Source organism: Acomys russatus, chromosome 6 (assembly GCF_903995435.1).
Source record: "Acomys russatus chromosome 6, mAcoRus1.1, whole genome shotgun sequence".
NCBI lineage: Eukaryota > Metazoa > Chordata > Mammalia > Rodentia > Muridae > Acomys > Acomys russatus.
The window spans coordinates 35596222-35613092 of NC_067142.1; the positions used below are offsets into that span (position 1 = coordinate 35596222).

Here is a 16871-nt window from a genome sequence, read left to right on the forward strand (position 1 = left end):
ACATACTTGTTAATATTTCTTGCTTAAATTTTATGATATATTCTAAAACCAAACTTTGCTACTATTTTAGCAGGATCACCTACACGGGCTAAGCACATCCTCTGCCACACAGTATGCTACTGACACATTTTAAAGTTCCTACTTAGCTTTTAGTTAAACCTTTAAGTCTTCCAACGTCTGAGAGTGGAGTAACTCCATCTATTACTGACACCATCACTACAGACCCTTCTCGCTCTACTGAGACACCAGGACCCACCACAGTATTTTCACTTGCACGGATACACAAGACTCCTGAAGTTTGGAAATGTTACTAAACTTAATTTTCATGACAACATGCTTACCTCTAATATTTTTTTCTTCTGACCTTCATTTACTTTTCCAGCCAAACAGCAATGAGCTAATGCGTTCTGTATTATGTGCTTATTGGATTTTGCACTAGGTTCCTTGTAGAGCTTTGGTCCTGTAGTAAACATTTGTAACAGTTATAGAAATAATATTTCCAAGAGAAACACTACCAGTTTTCCATCACGTAACCGCTATACAGATGACTCTACAAGCGAACACCAAGTTCTGGAGTCCATGAGCAGCTTCAGTTTTTTGTTTTACAAGACAGGGTTTCTCTGGGTAGTATTGGCAGTTCTAGACTCACTTTGTAGACCAGGCTAGCCTCAAACTCAGAGTGATCATGTGCTGGGATTAAAGGTGTGCGCCACCACGCCTGGCTGACCTTTTTTTTTTTTTTTAAAGTCAATTTCTTACTGTGTAGCCCTGACTATCCTAGAATTCTCCAGGTAGACCAGGATGGCTTCAAACTCACAGAGATTCCCCTGCCTCAGCCTCCCAAAGACATGCACCACCATGTCCAGCTCTTATGGTCTTTTTAGGGCTACCCTTCAGCTACAACATGGTTTTATTCATACTAGGACACATTTGGAGGATGTTCTTGTGGTTTTGTTGTCCCATGAAGTGTTAGTTATACTGTCTCCTTAAACTTTTCCAGTCTGTCTAGAGTACTTACTGGTGAGCTTAAAGTACAAAGGGCTCAAGAATAATTTTTAGTTTAGTTTAGTTCCCTTCAGACAGTCAGGCTTGCCTGAAAATAATGATGCAGTCTGGGCAGGGTCACCTTCTGCCCTCAGCCTCCCAAGTGCTAGGGTTACAGGTGTAAACCACTATACTTGGCTTTAGCTTGTAAGAAGGCAAGAAAAGGTGGTCTTGGCAGAGCACTCAGTCCATCAGTGCTTTTCTTGCAAGCTCAAGGATGTGAGTTCAACGCCCAGAACCCTCATTATATATTCTGGGAAAAATGTGCTGGTGAGGTAGAAACAGGCAAATGAAACCCTGTTTCAAAAACACACAGCTGGGTGTGGTGGCACACACCTTTAATACCAGTATTTGGGAGGCAGAGGCAGGCAAGCCTAGTCTACAAAGCAAGTACAAGACAACCAGGGCTACAAAGAGAAACCCTGTCTTGAAAAAGCAAACAAAAAAACAAAAAACAAAACAAAACAAAAAAAAAACACATGAAAGCAAAACAAAAAAAGACTGCTCAACTTTACAGACAGAGGCAGAGGGAGTAACGGGGGAAAGCTGTCCAATCTCACACTGAAGGCTGTCAGACTGGGGCTGGGGAAAAGACTCAGTGGTCAAGAATACTGGCTGCTTGCTCTTCCAGAATACCTGGGTCTGATTCCCAGCACCCACACAGTGGCTCATAACCATTTCTAACTCTAGCCCCACAGGGCCTGATGTTCCTGATGCAGACACCAGGTATCAAGTGAGGGAACATACATACATGCAGGCAAACACTCATACACATGAAATAAAGATAAAAAGGAAGAAAAACCCTGTCAGACTGACTACAGAATAAAGAGAGGGATGGGGGAAGCCACAAAGTAAATACACAAACTGGTTCTTGGCCTCTTAGCGTATGGTAAAGCTTGTGCTTATGCAAAGTCGGGCCTTCTCCTTCTCAGGCCATTTTCTTCTTTGTTGTCTCATTTTACCTCTCAACACGCTGCCACCTTTCCCTCATTCTCTCTATTGCTTCACGTCTTTAGATGAATTCTCACTTTCTAGTCTTTGATTTGATTCGGGCATGCCCACCCACACGGAGGCTGGCAGAGGACCCTGCAGGGCACAGGGCAGGTGAGGACAGGGCTCCTAGATCTGATGCACCCTTCTTACCTTCAGGGCCCCTCGATCCTGTTGTTGTGATTATTTTCGTGGTGCTAGGGACTAAACTCAGGCCCTCATAGAAGTTGGGCAAACACTTCACCAGGAGGCCATATCCCAGCCTTTATTTTTTATTTTGGGAGAATCTCATTAAATTACCCAGGCTGGGAATAACTGAAGCCTTGATGTTAGGGAGCGTGGGGGAAGTCTTATGGCATAGACTCTCTTTCCCATAGCGATGAGGAATAATATTTTGTTGATAAAACTTCTTTAAAGTTTCTCTGAGCCCAAATTACCACACAGAAATGGCCAGTACTATGGGCAGATGGCATCTAAGTTCGATCTTTAGTTTGTCAAGAAACCTACCTTGCTCAGCAGGGTGGATCACTGCCCCCTCAGTGGGGTGGATCACTGTCCCCTCAGCAGGGTAGATCACTGTCCCCTCAGTGGGGTGGATCAGTGAAAGGCTCACACCTCACAGTGGCCTCTTCCCTTACTGTAGCAGACACTTGTGTTTACACCACAAGCTGCAACGGTAACACCTTTTTCACTGCACCCTACACTGGATCTCATTAGCGTGTTAAATTAAAACACTCCCCAGAAAATGTTCACACTAACCTGTGTATTCTGTTCCCGAAGCCACCGAAGACGTTGTGGATGCATTTTCCCAGTCTTTCTCGCCATTTCGACTGCCGCAACGACTTGGAGATAAAAAGCCTTCTACAGACTCTGACCTACACAGTGAATAACTTACATTTTACGTCTCAGAAAAAAGAATGTTTGGGTTCCTGAGGACGTATGTGACAGTATCAACCAAAACAACCTAGAGCTTTAAAAAGGAGGAACGGCTAATACTGTGTCTTTATGGCCATAGGCACATTATAAGTATCTGTTGGAATGAATCTTTTCCATATGAAAACTGGCAACCAGCACAATAGCCTGAGAAGCACTCTTTTTTGACGTGAGTTTTCTAATTCAAGGCAATACTGATCTATCTAGTCTACATGCTATAGAGACCTCATATCCATGTGTTAGATAAAGATGCCCCAAAATGTTACATTAAAATAAGCAAGGTACTTTGGGATTACTCTAATGTCACACTGTCTTCAATGGGAAGACAGATTTTATTTTTCTCTATTATTTAGTTGTAGTCATATTAGCAACTATTTTATATAACTGTTATTAGTATTAATGTCAATAATTCAAATTCTAAAAAAGCACTGCAAAGTAAATAGATCACTTATTATAACCATTTTATTTATATATATACATATACACACACACACGCACATAGAAAAAAACCTGATCACAGTATCAGGTCTCTTGTTGTCACTTTACTTTTGAAACAGCAAGTTAGGTATATTGTTGCCTAATTGTGTGTGTGTGTGTGTGTGTATGCATGCATATGCATACATGCCATGTCATAAGAAGGTTGGAAGCCAACTTCCTGGAGTCAGTTCTCTCCTTCCACCATGTGCGTCTCAGGGACTGAGCTCAGGTCATCAGGCATAGCAACAAGTGCTTTACCCACTGAGCCTCTTAGTGGCTCCATTTCTAATCATTTTAATAGAAAGTCTTAAATCAGCAAAACTAAAAATTTATGATGTTTCATTTATTATAACCTGTGTTATAATCTGTGAAAGCCACTCAAAAGCTCTGGGCCTACCTTGGTGTCCTCTTGCCGGAGTGGACACTCTCATTATCACCTGTGTTCAGCGATGCCAAAGAGAGGCTAGAGACTGAAAAAACACGGAAAATTCGTGATCCTGAACAAAAACAAAATTGGAAATGTAAAAGAAGAAACTAGAAGAGTCTGTTCATTAGCTAACACCAGCAATGATAATTGGACTTTTGTAATTTCTTTTCTTTTTTTCTTTACTCTGAATCTAAGCACATAATATGCTGCATGCATATATTTACAATTTAAACTAAGAATCAAGTTTTAGGCAACAATATAGCTAACTTGCTGTTTCAAAAGTAAAGTGGCAACAAGAGACCTGATACTGTGATCAGATTTTTTTCTAGAAACATATATTTTGAAAAATTAACTTATAAATTTCTACCAATGTTTTTTAGTTTTGATTTTTATTTACATGACTTTTGGCCTTCATGTATATATGTGTACTGCCTGTATTCCTGGTGCTCACGGATGCTGGAGGGTGCTGGCTCTCCTGGAACTGGAGTTACAGATGGTTGTAAACCATTATGTATATAGGTGCTGGGAACTGAACCCTAATCCTCTGCAAGAGCAGCAAGTGCTCTTAACCACTGAGCTGTCTCGCTGGTCCCAGCCACCTCTTCAGCACATTAGCCAATATTATATATCAAAGAGTTTCAGCAAACCAGGCTCATTCCTATGGCCTCAGAATTTTGAATACTGAAAAACTGCTAGTTGGAGACCTGTGCTTAAAAGCAAGCATGCAGGCAACGCTTCGCTACCCAGCAACTGTTAATTTTAGGTTACTTCCCCCACTTGAGAATAACGATAGGAGTTCTTGTTTAGTTTTGAGGCGACAGGGATAAAATCTAGAGCCTCAGGGCTACTAGGCAAGGCCTCTACTTTTATCTTCAGCTCTAACTGGAGGAATTCTCTGAAATTTTCTGTGGCACTACTTTAAATAAAATGCCTTAAAATTATGCATATTAAATTTAAAAGATACATTTTCTCAACTCCAAGATATTATAATTTTGTATTTTTGACTATTTCTATCTAAAAGGGGGACTTTTGAAATTTGGACCTGATGTTCTTTATCTAGACAACACTGGCTAAGGATACAGTCAATGCATCTCACATGCAAGGGCCTGGGCTCAATCGTACACTACTGCCTCCAGAGCAATGAAAACAAAGAGCACAGATATGTTTTTTATACTTTTCATGCACACATTTAGCCTACATTTATACACTTTAAAACAGTAGTTAACACATTGGGGGACACAGTGTGGTTGGTACAGTATAGATTCAACCCCCAGCACTGCATTAGGAAGAGGGATGGTACTATATGCCTGGAATTCCAGGCAGAGGTAGGAGGATCAGAAGTTGAAGGTTATCCTTGGCTATATAGAGTCTGCAGTTAGCCTAAACTATAGGGGACCTTGTCCAAAGGCAGGCTAGGGTATGGGGCGGGTTAACGGTAACTGCGAGGATGTTACATCTGCGGAAAGAGTTTTCTAATAAATTAGTATTTAAACTACATTTTAGCATTCACATTTAAGCTACTGGATATATGCATGCACACATAATGTACCTAGATTAAAAACAAATTTCCTTTGCTTATTTTGGTTTTCCAAATAAGACCATGCATCACCTCAAACTGTGTATCCAATTTAGTATTACCAAAGCACTGTCAAGTTAGTACAACAAACCAAGCTGGTGTTTATGAACAGACCTCCTCGTAAGTGACTGGTGTTACCTGGAGGGCCTTTGACTGGTGTTTTGGGGGATTCAATATGATCTCTGTGAATTGACTTTGGCCGCTGTTTTTTCTGCTTTGCCACCTGAGGACGAGGCTTGATTACCGTGTCCATGTCTTCCATGAGCTTCAGCTGTTTCCGCCTCATATACTCCTGCCTGATAAACTCTCTCCGTGCTCGCTCGTCTTCTTTCTTCTGACGCTCTTCCTCAGTCTTACGCCTAAGAAACCAAGTGGTTGAACTGATTACTTTGTACACCAAATACAAGTGACATTGGAGAGAGTTCCATGTTTGATGGGAGGGAAAGAAAATTGTGTGGGGGGAGCATAGTTGGCTTTAAATGTACTTGAGAAATTTAAAACTCTGGTCATCTTTCTCCTCCTCCCCCTCTCTGTGTTCTCAGTGAAGTTATCTAAAATTAATGTTTTTTAAAACATTAATACTACTTTCCAAAGTTAATACTCCTGGGGAACTTTAGTCTTTGAACTTGTAAAACCACCCAAAGTCAGCAATGGTGCAGCTGCTTTACGTTCCCCACAGCACACCTGAAGAACCCCGTGGGGACCGTGTTGATGGGCGCCTGCCCCTGAAGCACCCAGGCAGACTCTCTGGAGGCCCCATGTGTGAGCACCAGGCCTCAGCACCGCGCGGCGGCACCTACCTTGTCTCCTCTTTCTTGTGCTCCATTTCCGCCTCCAGCTGCTGCTTCCGCAGCTGAGTCTCTTTCTCTCTCCTTAGCCGCTTCTCCAGCAGAGCTGCTCGTTTCATTGCCATGTCATTTTCTGCCTTTTGATCATCCTAAGAACAAAAAAAGTTCTGCTTCATTTTTTTATCATAGCCACATCTTGTAGTTACTTTTATTTCTGAAAAAATGAACTAATTACAACCCTACCAAATGTGGACATAATTGAGAAAGTGAAAAATCCTTAAACTTAATGAACATCAAAAGGAAAAAGAAGAAAACAAGTGTTTTCTTATTATGTTTCAGATTGTGTGTGGATGCGTGCACATGCATGCCATGGTGCATGTGTGGGGGTTGGTGGGTAACTTGCAGAAGTCAGCTCTCTCCTCCACCATGTGGGTCCCAGGGACTGAACTCAGGTCGTCAGGCTTGGTCTTAGAGCTCTTTAGCTGACAAGCTAGCTCATGGTCTGAAAACAACTGTTCACAAAAATTACATTTATGTCCATGTACTCATGCCATGGCACACGTATGGAAGTCAGAGGACAACCTGCAGATGTTGCTTTTGTTCCTCCACAATGTCCTGGGGATCAAGCTCAGACTGTCAGACTTGACAGCAGGTGTCCTTCCCACTGAAGCATCTCACTGGCCCCCAAGGAACTTGTTTTCATCCCAATAAATAACCTAGAGTAGTAGAACTTGGGCCCACTGTAAATATCACATTTAGATTATAGCGAAAAATCAGATAAAAGGCACTCCGAAACTTGCCCCAAATGGCATGTCACATAAATGGCACTACTGTCGCATGGCTTGTCACCAGGTCAGTTTTTGGTTTTCCAGCTGAGGCACTGACAGTGTGGCCAGTAGGTTCACTTGGAAGAAGAGATGGGCATGATTCCTTTTCTCAAGTTCTGTCATGATCTGTGACCCTCCTGGACTGACTGACCCATGAGGGCAGCCTCAGTTCCCAGAGGCCTTGCAGTGCAATGCTTTAAAACTCAGGCAGGAAGCAAGTTGCAGTACTGGTTCACTGTGGCAGTATTCCTTGAGGATATTTATTCTTTGTGGCTAATACACTGACACCACAGGCTGGACACTGCAGGTGGTGAATCACACAGGGGAGAGGGACTTTTGCCTCTTGCTCTGCCTTGGGAGCCCAGACACAGCTTTCATGGTGAATGGGCAAAGACAAAAAATACACCCACCCACCCACCCAACCAACTCACATTTTACATTTAACAAGCCAACACACTACAGTATGCTCTGGGTGTTCACTGTCTACATGAAGAAGAAAAGAGAAGCAAGATAGCTGAAAACTCTGCATTACAAGTGCAATGTCAGTATGCTTAGGACAGCACAGGGACACAAGTGGAGACAGTCAAAAGGCATGAAAAGTCTTAGAGGAAACAGTTACAGAACAGTCTAGAAGGCACAAGGAAGAGTCTAGACAAGTAGGTGTGGGTTACTCTGCCCAAGTCCCGGAGCTGTGCCACGGTCTGAACTTTATAAGCACTTCCCCAGAATGCTGGAGGACATGGGTTCACTCTTCAGTGCCACACTTAAATATAAATAAAGAGCCAGGCTCTTGGAGCAGCAGTGTGAAGAATAGGATGGCTTGAGTAGAGGCTACGGGCCCATGGGGTAGTGAAGACAGTAACAGGGTGGGAAAGAAACGATGGGCGCCCAGTGTGTGTTAAAGATGTGCCTGCCTCCATTTTTCTTACTAGGCAAGGAAAAAAATAGCAAAGGTCTGTAAACCTGCATGTAAAATTTTTGCTACATGTTAATATCTACAGTAGCAGCCTATTTAAAAAATGGTAGTTCTACATGAGGCAAAACGTGACTTATATCCAAGAGAGGCCTGGGGACAAGCATCCTGAGGTAACTTTTTTTTTTTTTTTTTTGAGGTAACATTTAAAATAGATCATGGCATTGAACGGCCAACAGTAAAGCTAGCAAACACCTCCACCCTAACAGACTGCTAGCTTGTTTCTCCCCACTGCTGCTGCCAACTTCACCTAATCTTGAGTTCTCAAGCCATGCCTGCTGGGTATACGTTTCCAAGGACATCCACCCTGTGCTGCTTTACAAGGCCAGAGGCAAAAGTCGCTGAATTAAAGGAAATAAGTATGAACAGTGTACATTTCTGACTTCGAAAAACGTATTCTTCCATGTAGTGATTTAGAAAAATATAAAGATGAAAAAAAAAGTTTTAATATTATTAAGATTTTATTTATAGCCGGGCGTGGTAGTGCACACCTTTAATCCTCGCACTTGGGACGCAGAGGCAGGGGGAATCGCTGTGAGTCTGAGGTCAGCCTGGTCTACAAAGAGAGTTCTAGGATAGACAAGAACTATGACACAGAAAAATCCTGTCGTAAAGCCCCTCCCCCTAAAAGATTTTATTTATAAATTTTAAGATTTTCACTATCAAGAAGTAATACTGTCCAGGCTCTGTCATTTATTTGAATTACTGTTTAACAATTGTAATCTAACAGCAAAAGTAAGATTAAGATTTATATTCCTAATCTGCACACATACAGGATTAGAGATAACCTGTTTTAATGCCTTAACAACAAACCTGAAACATACATTCCTAGTTATAGAAAAACTATGATGCAAAGTATAAGTAGGTAGTACCACAGACCACAAATTGTATATACATCTTCCCTTAAACTCTCTTTAAAGGAGCTTTTTTCAGGGGCAGACAGTATAGCCAGTGGAAAAGCTCTGCTCAGTATGCAAAGCATTGACCTTGGTTCCCAGAACTGCAGAAAAAATATAAACTGTATCTCAATGATAATGCCAAACTACTACATGCTTTAAAAAAAAGTTTCACTTTGTAAGATCCTATCTGATAAATCTGATAAGTTTGTAAAACTCCAAAAAAAAAAAAAAAAAAAGAGATGATAAAGAAATGTTAAAACTTTAACATATATTTAAATATGATGCAATATGAGTGTTTTTATCAATTGGAAATAGCTTAATTTTTCTTAAGGATTTATTTATTATTCATACAGTGTTCTGCCTGCATGTACACCTGCAGGCCAGAAGAGGGCACCAGAACTCACTATAGATGACTCTGAGCCACCATGTGGTTGCTAGGAATTGAACTCAGGACATTTGGAAGAGCAGGCAGTGCTCTTAACCTCTGAGCCATCTCTCCAGCCCGAAATAGCTGACTTCTTAAAAGGGCTTCAGTAAAAGTGAGAACGGGAAAGCAGGGAACCATACACTAAAATTTAAATAATGTAGTTGAGGACTGAAGCTCTGAGTCCAACTGGAATATGGTTGCAGGAACCACCGTGTGCCTTAGTACTTCTATACTCCAAGGCAGGGCTTGCCTAGACACATTTCAGGGGTCATGGATGACTTGTACCCAGAGGCTGTTATAGAAGAAGCAAATGTATCAATTTAGAAAAAACACAGGCATCCATCCTGAGAGGACGCTCAAAACCACACGGATTAGTATTACCTTAAAGAAGAATCCACAGCACACTTTCTGGTCATCATCAATTTGCTCCTTATCACTCTCTCCATCATATTTTTCAACAGCTACGTCAGCCTTTTCAGGGGGCTTCAGATCTGACAGAGAAACTTCAATCAGATTGACATTTTTAGGAGCAGCAGGTGGGAAAACAGGCTTAGGAGGGGGGTCTGTAGGTTGACTCAGTTGCTCCTCATTTGGTGTCACACACACAGTCTCTGTGATGGGCTGTGATAAGACTTCAGAAACTGTTGACTCAAGAGGTTTAATCTCCTTTTCCCCAGGATTAGGGTCACAAGATTCTACAGTCCCCTTGTACTCCGAGGACACCTTCTTAATCTCCTCTTTCGGTTTGGGCTCCTTCTGAGGCTCTCCATCATCTCCAAAACACACGAACGAGCGAGTCTGAATGGGAACCTGACTGGGGGAAAACCTCCTTAATCGAGGAAGGCTATCCACTGACCGAGGAGGCGTCAAGGTGCGATTCAAAGGAGTTATTTTTAATTCATTTGGCCTTGGAGTCCTTTGATTTTTAGCAGAAAAAGATGCGCTCTTCCTAGACAAAGACTGTGGGGACGGATGCGTAGGGCGTGGGGAGTCCGATGCGTACGGTGCAGCGGCTGACGACAGGCCTGCCTGTCTAGGTTTAAAATCGCGGCTCTGCTTCTGCGGGGAGGGCTGCGGAGGCGAGATCACCCAAGACTGCTGCTCTCTCATCTGCATTAACATCTCCTGCTGAAGGGACAAGCGCTGCATTTCTTGCTGTAGAAAATGCAGGGATGAGTTTAGCTTTTCGATGGACTTTGTGTATTCTAAGATTTCTCCTTCGTTCAGCGTCTCTTCTGAAGGGCTTGCCAGGTTCCACTGCTTCTCCGGATCCACAGGCGTAGTCGGAGACTTCAGCCACTTGCCCTGATGGGCCTCCATGCTTTCTTTTATGTCTGCTAGAGATTTGCTTCTTTGCCCGTCAATTTTTTGTGATTCCTTTTCTCTTGCTCGGTCAGTGTACACTTTCTCATCTTCTGCACCTGCTGCTTCCTCTCGGAGAGGGGAAATCCCATCCCCTTTCTTTTTCACTACAGTCAGGAATGCTGTCCGTCCCATTTTCTGCCTCTGTTTAGTAAAAGCGGCCTCCATCTTCTTTTTCTGCGCTTCTATAGCACGCCTCTTTTCCTCTAGTTTCATCCTCAGGTGCACCATTTCAGAAGCCAGCAGCTGCGTAGTGTCCCGTCCTTGGGCAATGCCTGTTTCTTCTGGAATCTGAGCCCAAGAAACCACATGAGGAATATTAAGTTCCGAGCCCTCAGGTGTAGTTTTTTGAGAACTGCTCCCACTACTTTTCCCATCAGTATGATTCAGCTTCCTGAACTTCTGCTCAGCAAAGCTGGTCATTTTCACCCCAGAGCTGGAGGAGGCGCTGCTCCCTGGCTGAGACTTGGTGCTGATGGTACTTGGGCAAGGACTCAGGGCCTCTCTGGGGTTGTTGGTTCTTATATCATAGTCCTGCAAAAATTTAGATGCATCATCCATGTCAGAATCTAGGCTAACAGTATAATCTCTCAAGGACGAGTCTTCGTCCATGGTTTCTGGAATGTCTTCTGAAGGAACGTGAATTCCAGTGTCAACTTCTGTCGTGTCTGTTACGGGACTCAAGGCACCTTTTGTGTCAGTTATGTTCTCAGGACTGGACTGATTTAGCTTGATATTTGAATTCAGGATACTCAGATCCTGATTATGAAGAAAGAAGCCATTAGCGATCTGATCTGGCCGGGGTGTATGAGGAGATTTCTCAGTATCGTGGATTATTTGTAGTGCTTCTTCAATGCTTGGTGTTTCAAGCTGATTGCCAAACTCATCGAGGGGCACTCTGTTTTGTAAAGCCCCGTTTGGAAGCTTGTAGTGAGTATTCTCATTAGAGTTCAGCTGGTTTGTGTTAAGAGGCATGTAAGATCTGAGGTCACTGTGAGGGTCTGCGTGGAGTTCTTCTTCAATGCTTTCCTCGTCTTCTCCATTCACTGGCTTGAAGGACAGATTTTTCCTAATGTGTCTAGATGCGCGACTGTTGTTGAGAGTAAGCCCTTCATTACTAACAGAGCGGATGATTCCTCGGTTTGGAGTGGAACTCTGTGCATTGTCTTCTTTATCAAAAGAAATATCAAATGAAACGCCATGCACTGATGTTCTAAAAAAGATGTAAAGACAAAACAAAAATTAAGAAATTTCAGAAAATAAATGATCTTAAAAATACCACTGAACAATCGTTTGAAAGTATGTATCTTCCTTGTTTTTCACCATCTTACTGGCCTCGAGCTAAGACTGGGGTACTTTATCACCTTTGCATCTGGCCTCTTACCCTCTACACACCCAATGCTGCCCTTTTTGTAGTTAGGTCCTAATTCATAAATTTGATTTGACAGCTTGGCTAACTACCACAACAAAAAAAGCAAAGAGAGATAAAGCCGGCAGTTTCCGGTAATGTGACTGTAGTAAGAATGACTTTATTTACCTTTTCTCTTTAGGCCATGTTCCTATGAAGCCATCAACATAAGACATAGATGAAGACCTTCTGATTCCTCCTTCAAATGAAAAACAGGGGAAACTCATGAAAACCACACATTTGACACATTTGAGAGTTCATTCACAGTTCTAAAAAGTGAAACCTCAGCAACAACAACACAAAGTAAAAAATTTTTTTCAATTGACAGTTAGGGGTGGAGCATGTGAGGAGTGTGTAGTTTATGGCTAACACCTGACTAGCATGAGAGGCTCAGAGCGTAATCCCCAGTAAACTACCTTCCTGACAAAGCAATTATATACATATAAAGAATCTTATTTTATTAATAAACACACACACACACACACACACTTACACTAGGTGTAGTAGCACACGGCAATACTACTAGCACTTGGGAGGCTTGAACTAGTAGTTCAAGACTAGTTTGGGTAACACAAAGAGACCTCAAGAAAAACAGAAACAGGGCATGGTGGCACACCCCTATTAACTGGACATGGTGGCACACGCCTGTATTCCCAGCACTCACAGAGCAAGGCAGGAGCATCTAAGTTCATGCTCATCTCTGGAGACGTAAGAAGTTTGAGGCCAGTCTGGGCTATGAGACCTTGTAGCCAAACAAAACAAAAACAAGCCCAGGGACTAGAAATGTAACTCATGGATCTGCACTTGCCCAGCATATGATACACTAAGTCCCTGGTTTAATCCATAATACCACAAAAAAGGGGTAGGCGTGGAGCTTCAGAATACCCATCATGTATATAACAGGCACTTTTCAGAAAAAGACTAGATATTTATATTTATTCTCACTTACTTCTGTTAGCCTACCTAACATAGCATTTTGGTTTTTTTCAATAGGTTTTTTTTTTTCCAAATACATTACCTGAGGCTGAAGAATGAGCTTGGGGACGTGCATATCTAAAAGGCAAATGATGAGACTGTAAATATAGCTCCTTCCCAATGCACCATGCAATATTTATAATAATTTATCTTTCCTTCTCTTATACCTCCACATAGCTTTTTATAAAAAAAAATGAGAAAATTTAAAAAGTAAATAAAACCCATTAATTTGAAGTATTTGGGGAAAATTTAAGTCTCTAAAAACTTCTGTACAACAAAACCCTAAGGAAGTCCCGATGAGCCTCTGAAGCCAGGCTTGTGTCTGTGCACCCTCAACACTGATGGCAGTGAACAGCTGGAGGCCCTCACAGAGACACGAGACCCTCCTGCTTTGACCTATGTGAGCCCTCCTTTACTTCAAATAAGGGAAATGACAAGTTTTCTTCTCAAGTGATGATAATAACTGGCCAGATCAAGATATGCTCTTAGTCCTCCTTTTAAGTTCTAAGCTGCCATGTTCTGCCAGTCTCAAGGGAAGTTATATCCTTATTCCCAGTCGATGGAAATGGGGATAAGAGCTCACTCAAACCACACTATCTTTCAGCTCATGTGAACTGAGATGCAGGACACGGCAGCCATAGACTGAGGTCACCATCGATGCTGCGCTTTTACTCCTTAATGAAAGTGTACTCAACGTGCCTTTTCTAGACAGCAACAATACCGAAGAACTGCCCCGGCCCAACCCGGATGCTGGCCGGGGTCTCTGAATCGTTCTCCCTAGTAGGTGTAGCTTGTTCTCTTGGTTACTCATACTCACTGTCAAAACCACACACGTTTCCCAAGCAGCCTGTGATAGCCCTCCTGAAATATATTCCATAGCTTACTCTCTCTTAGCTCTGTGACCAGAGAGAGTAATCCTGAACACTAGCAAACTAGTTATTAGAATGTGTTCATTCTGTCTTCCTCCCCAAAAGGCTACCATGGTGTACAGCTGGCTAACTGACTGCAACAAGCAGGCAGGAGAGCTGCTGGACCTGACTTCTTTTTATTCACAGGACCTTTAGTTTGGGTACAGTGACATCTGTAGATAGGACCACACTGTTCCTGGGGAGAGGAAAAATTAACTGAATCTTTCCTCCAAGGTTCTGTGAAGGATCTTGTGGAGACTTAAGAGAAATTAGAGGGCCTAGGAGCCTAGGGTGACAACAGACAGTAACTCCTCCAGGGGAAGGGTTTAGGATCTACCTGGCTGGTGGGGTTCTCTGAGAAAAGAGAAAGTAGCCACTGGGTGTCTGGGAGGGACGCATCTCCATAGGACCCAAGCCGTACTCTTCAAGGGTCAGAGACGCGGGGCCTGTTGATTCAGTCATGCCTGAACCATCTACTCTTGAAGCTTCACTGCTCCCCCACCCCCGCCCTTTTCTTTCTTTTCTTAGGTGCTGGAGGCACCTAAGAAACCCAGGCCCAGCCAGGCCGTAGTGGAGCACACCTTTAATCCCAGCATCTGGGAGGCAGAGGCAGGCAGATCGCTGTGATTTCAGGTCAGCCTGGTCTACAAAGTGAGTCCAGGACAGCCCAAAATAAACGTTTTCTCCCTTAAATTGCTTTTGGTGGTTTATCACAGCAACAAAAGTAACTAACATAAGTGGGGAGAACCTGTTTCACAGGTTTTTTAATAATAGGAAATTTAAAAATCCAGGCCTACCAAGGCAGGTGAAGGTACCTGTGGCCTAGCCTGGTGCCCTGAGCATGCTCCCAGGAACACATGCCATAGAAGGGGAATACTGACACCTACAAGCTGTCATGTGACCTCCAATGTGCTCACACACATAAGTAATTGTGGCTAAAAATGTAAAAATCCAGATATACTTTTAAAAGATCCCTGAGGCCTAAGAGTCATCTATTAGGTATTTTTCAATATTAGTAATTCAATATTAAGAAATTCTCAATTATAGGAGTAGTACAGCAAAAGTTTAATTTTAGGTTTCTTGTTTGGAACTTAGAATATTATCTCCCACTTCTCAGTGTTGGTTCATTAAAAACTTATTTATGAAACACTCATTTCAGTATAAATTTCAATTACATTTAAATTAAAATAAGCCTGAACATAAGCTAATTGTAACTTAATCTACAAATCCAACTACAAAATTTAAAAATACTTTTTAATGTCAAAATATTATTTGATTTCATTAGTAAATAACATAGAAATGGTGAAGTCAGCCTGGGTGTGGTGGCGCATGCCTTTAATCCTAGCACTTGGGAGGCAGAGGCAGGTGGATCTCTGTGAGTTCAAGGCCAGCCTGGTCTACAAAGTGAGTCCAGGACAGCCAGGACTACTATATACTGAAACCCTGTCTTGAAAAACCAAGAAAAAGAAAGAAAGGAAGAAAGGAAGGAAGGAAGGAAAAGAAAGAAAGAAAGAAAGAAAGAAAGAAAGAAAAGAAAGAGAAGTCATCGTGGGATTTACCTTGAGGTGAAGTCAGAACTAGATGAACTATCCATGATGTTTCTTTTGGCAGCATTTAAGACAGGAACTGACGGCACATCTTTCGCAGGCTCAGCTAGAATAAAAGATAAAACTTCAAATGTATATGTTGAATTTATTTCTAACATTATTTCAGACATTCTGAGTCATAAGTAATCACTTAAATTTTACTTTCTTTTCCCTTTTTAGTTATAGCAGTCATGCTTCTTCCTTTTTTCCCCTCTTTCTTTCTTTCTTTTCTTTGTGTCTTTCCTTCCTTCCTTCTTTCCTTCCTTTCTCCTACCCTCCCTCCCTCCCTCCCTCCTTCTCTCCCCCTCTCCCTTCCTTTGCTGGGTCAAGCCTAGGAACCTAGAACTGCACTGGTTCTCTTTAAATAATTCTTTCTAATATAAATATATCCTTAAATAATTTCCAAAAGACCAAAAGAACTTCTTGATATAATCTGACTTTTAAGAATTCATTTGTTGGGCATGGTGGTGCATGCCTGTAATCTCAGCACTTGAGGAGGAGGCAGAGGCAGGCAGATCTCTGTGAGTTCCAGGCCAGCCTGGTCTACAAAGTGAGTACAGGACAGCCAAGGCTACACAGAGAAACCCTGTCTTGAAAAACAAAACAAAACAAAAACAAGAAAGAAAAAAAGAAACAAAAAACCCCAAAGCCTTAAGGTTAATGGGAAGGTACCATAAAATAACTACAAGGATAAGCCTGAGTGCTTAATATTGTGAAAGTTTTCACAGAATTTTAGAGACGCAAGGTCAGTTTCAGTTTTGCTTTTTGTGAAATGGTTTGAAATTTGGTAATTAGCTACAAATGGTCAGAGTTTCCCTGGAATACCTTTACAGTATCTAGCTTACATATGTGTAAGCAATTCTAGGGGGAAAACTTAGTTTTGACTGATGTTTAATGCAAGAGCTGTTGTTACTGTTGAGAGCTGGGCTTCACAGATAAAAATCATAAAAAAATGCAGGTGAAAAGTCACACTAATTGCAAAGTATTATATAAGTATTTGTTATGATAATTATTAAAGGTAAGTGACCTTCAAGAATGGCCTTAAGGATTTCAACTTTTTTCAAGACACTATTTATTACTATCTAACTATTTAGAATCTACAAATAGATGGAATAAATATTATTTCATATTGCACAGAATGTTGCCCAAAGGCAGCGCACTTTATAAGGCAAGGCTATACCCACCAGCATGGTACGCCTTTCTTTTGCTACTATACCAGCCCCTTCTCTTTCTCCCTCATCTTTTTTCTTCCTTTATCTCTGGGAAGGCAA

At 42.0% G+C, this 16871-nt stretch overlaps 1 protein-coding gene across 2 annotated transcripts in view; it reads right to left on the reverse strand.

The window, feature by feature from the left end:
• The window catches only part of Camsap2 (calmodulin regulated spectrin associated protein family member 2), an 80072-nt gene that overhangs the window by 2533 nt on the left and 60668 nt on the right, over window positions 1–16871 (reverse strand). For both annotated transcript variants that reach the window (XM_051147499.1, XM_051147498.1), the window contains 9 exons: window positions 15574–15667; window positions 13150–13184; window positions 12261–12330; window positions 9743–11936; window positions 6248–6384; window positions 5586–5806; window positions 3842–3914; window positions 2794–2909; window positions 342–460 (listed from right to left, as the gene is read on the reverse strand). In XM_051147499.1, the coding sequence (XP_051003456.1) occupies window positions 342–460; window positions 2794–2909; window positions 3842–3914; window positions 5586–5806; window positions 6248–6384; window positions 9743–11936; window positions 12261–12330; window positions 13150–13184; window positions 15574–15667 (3059 nt within the window). The remainder of the gene's footprint in view (window positions 1–341; window positions 461–2793; window positions 2910–3841; window positions 3915–5585; window positions 5807–6247; window positions 6385–9742; window positions 11937–12260; window positions 12331–13149; window positions 13185–15573; window positions 15668–16871) is intronic.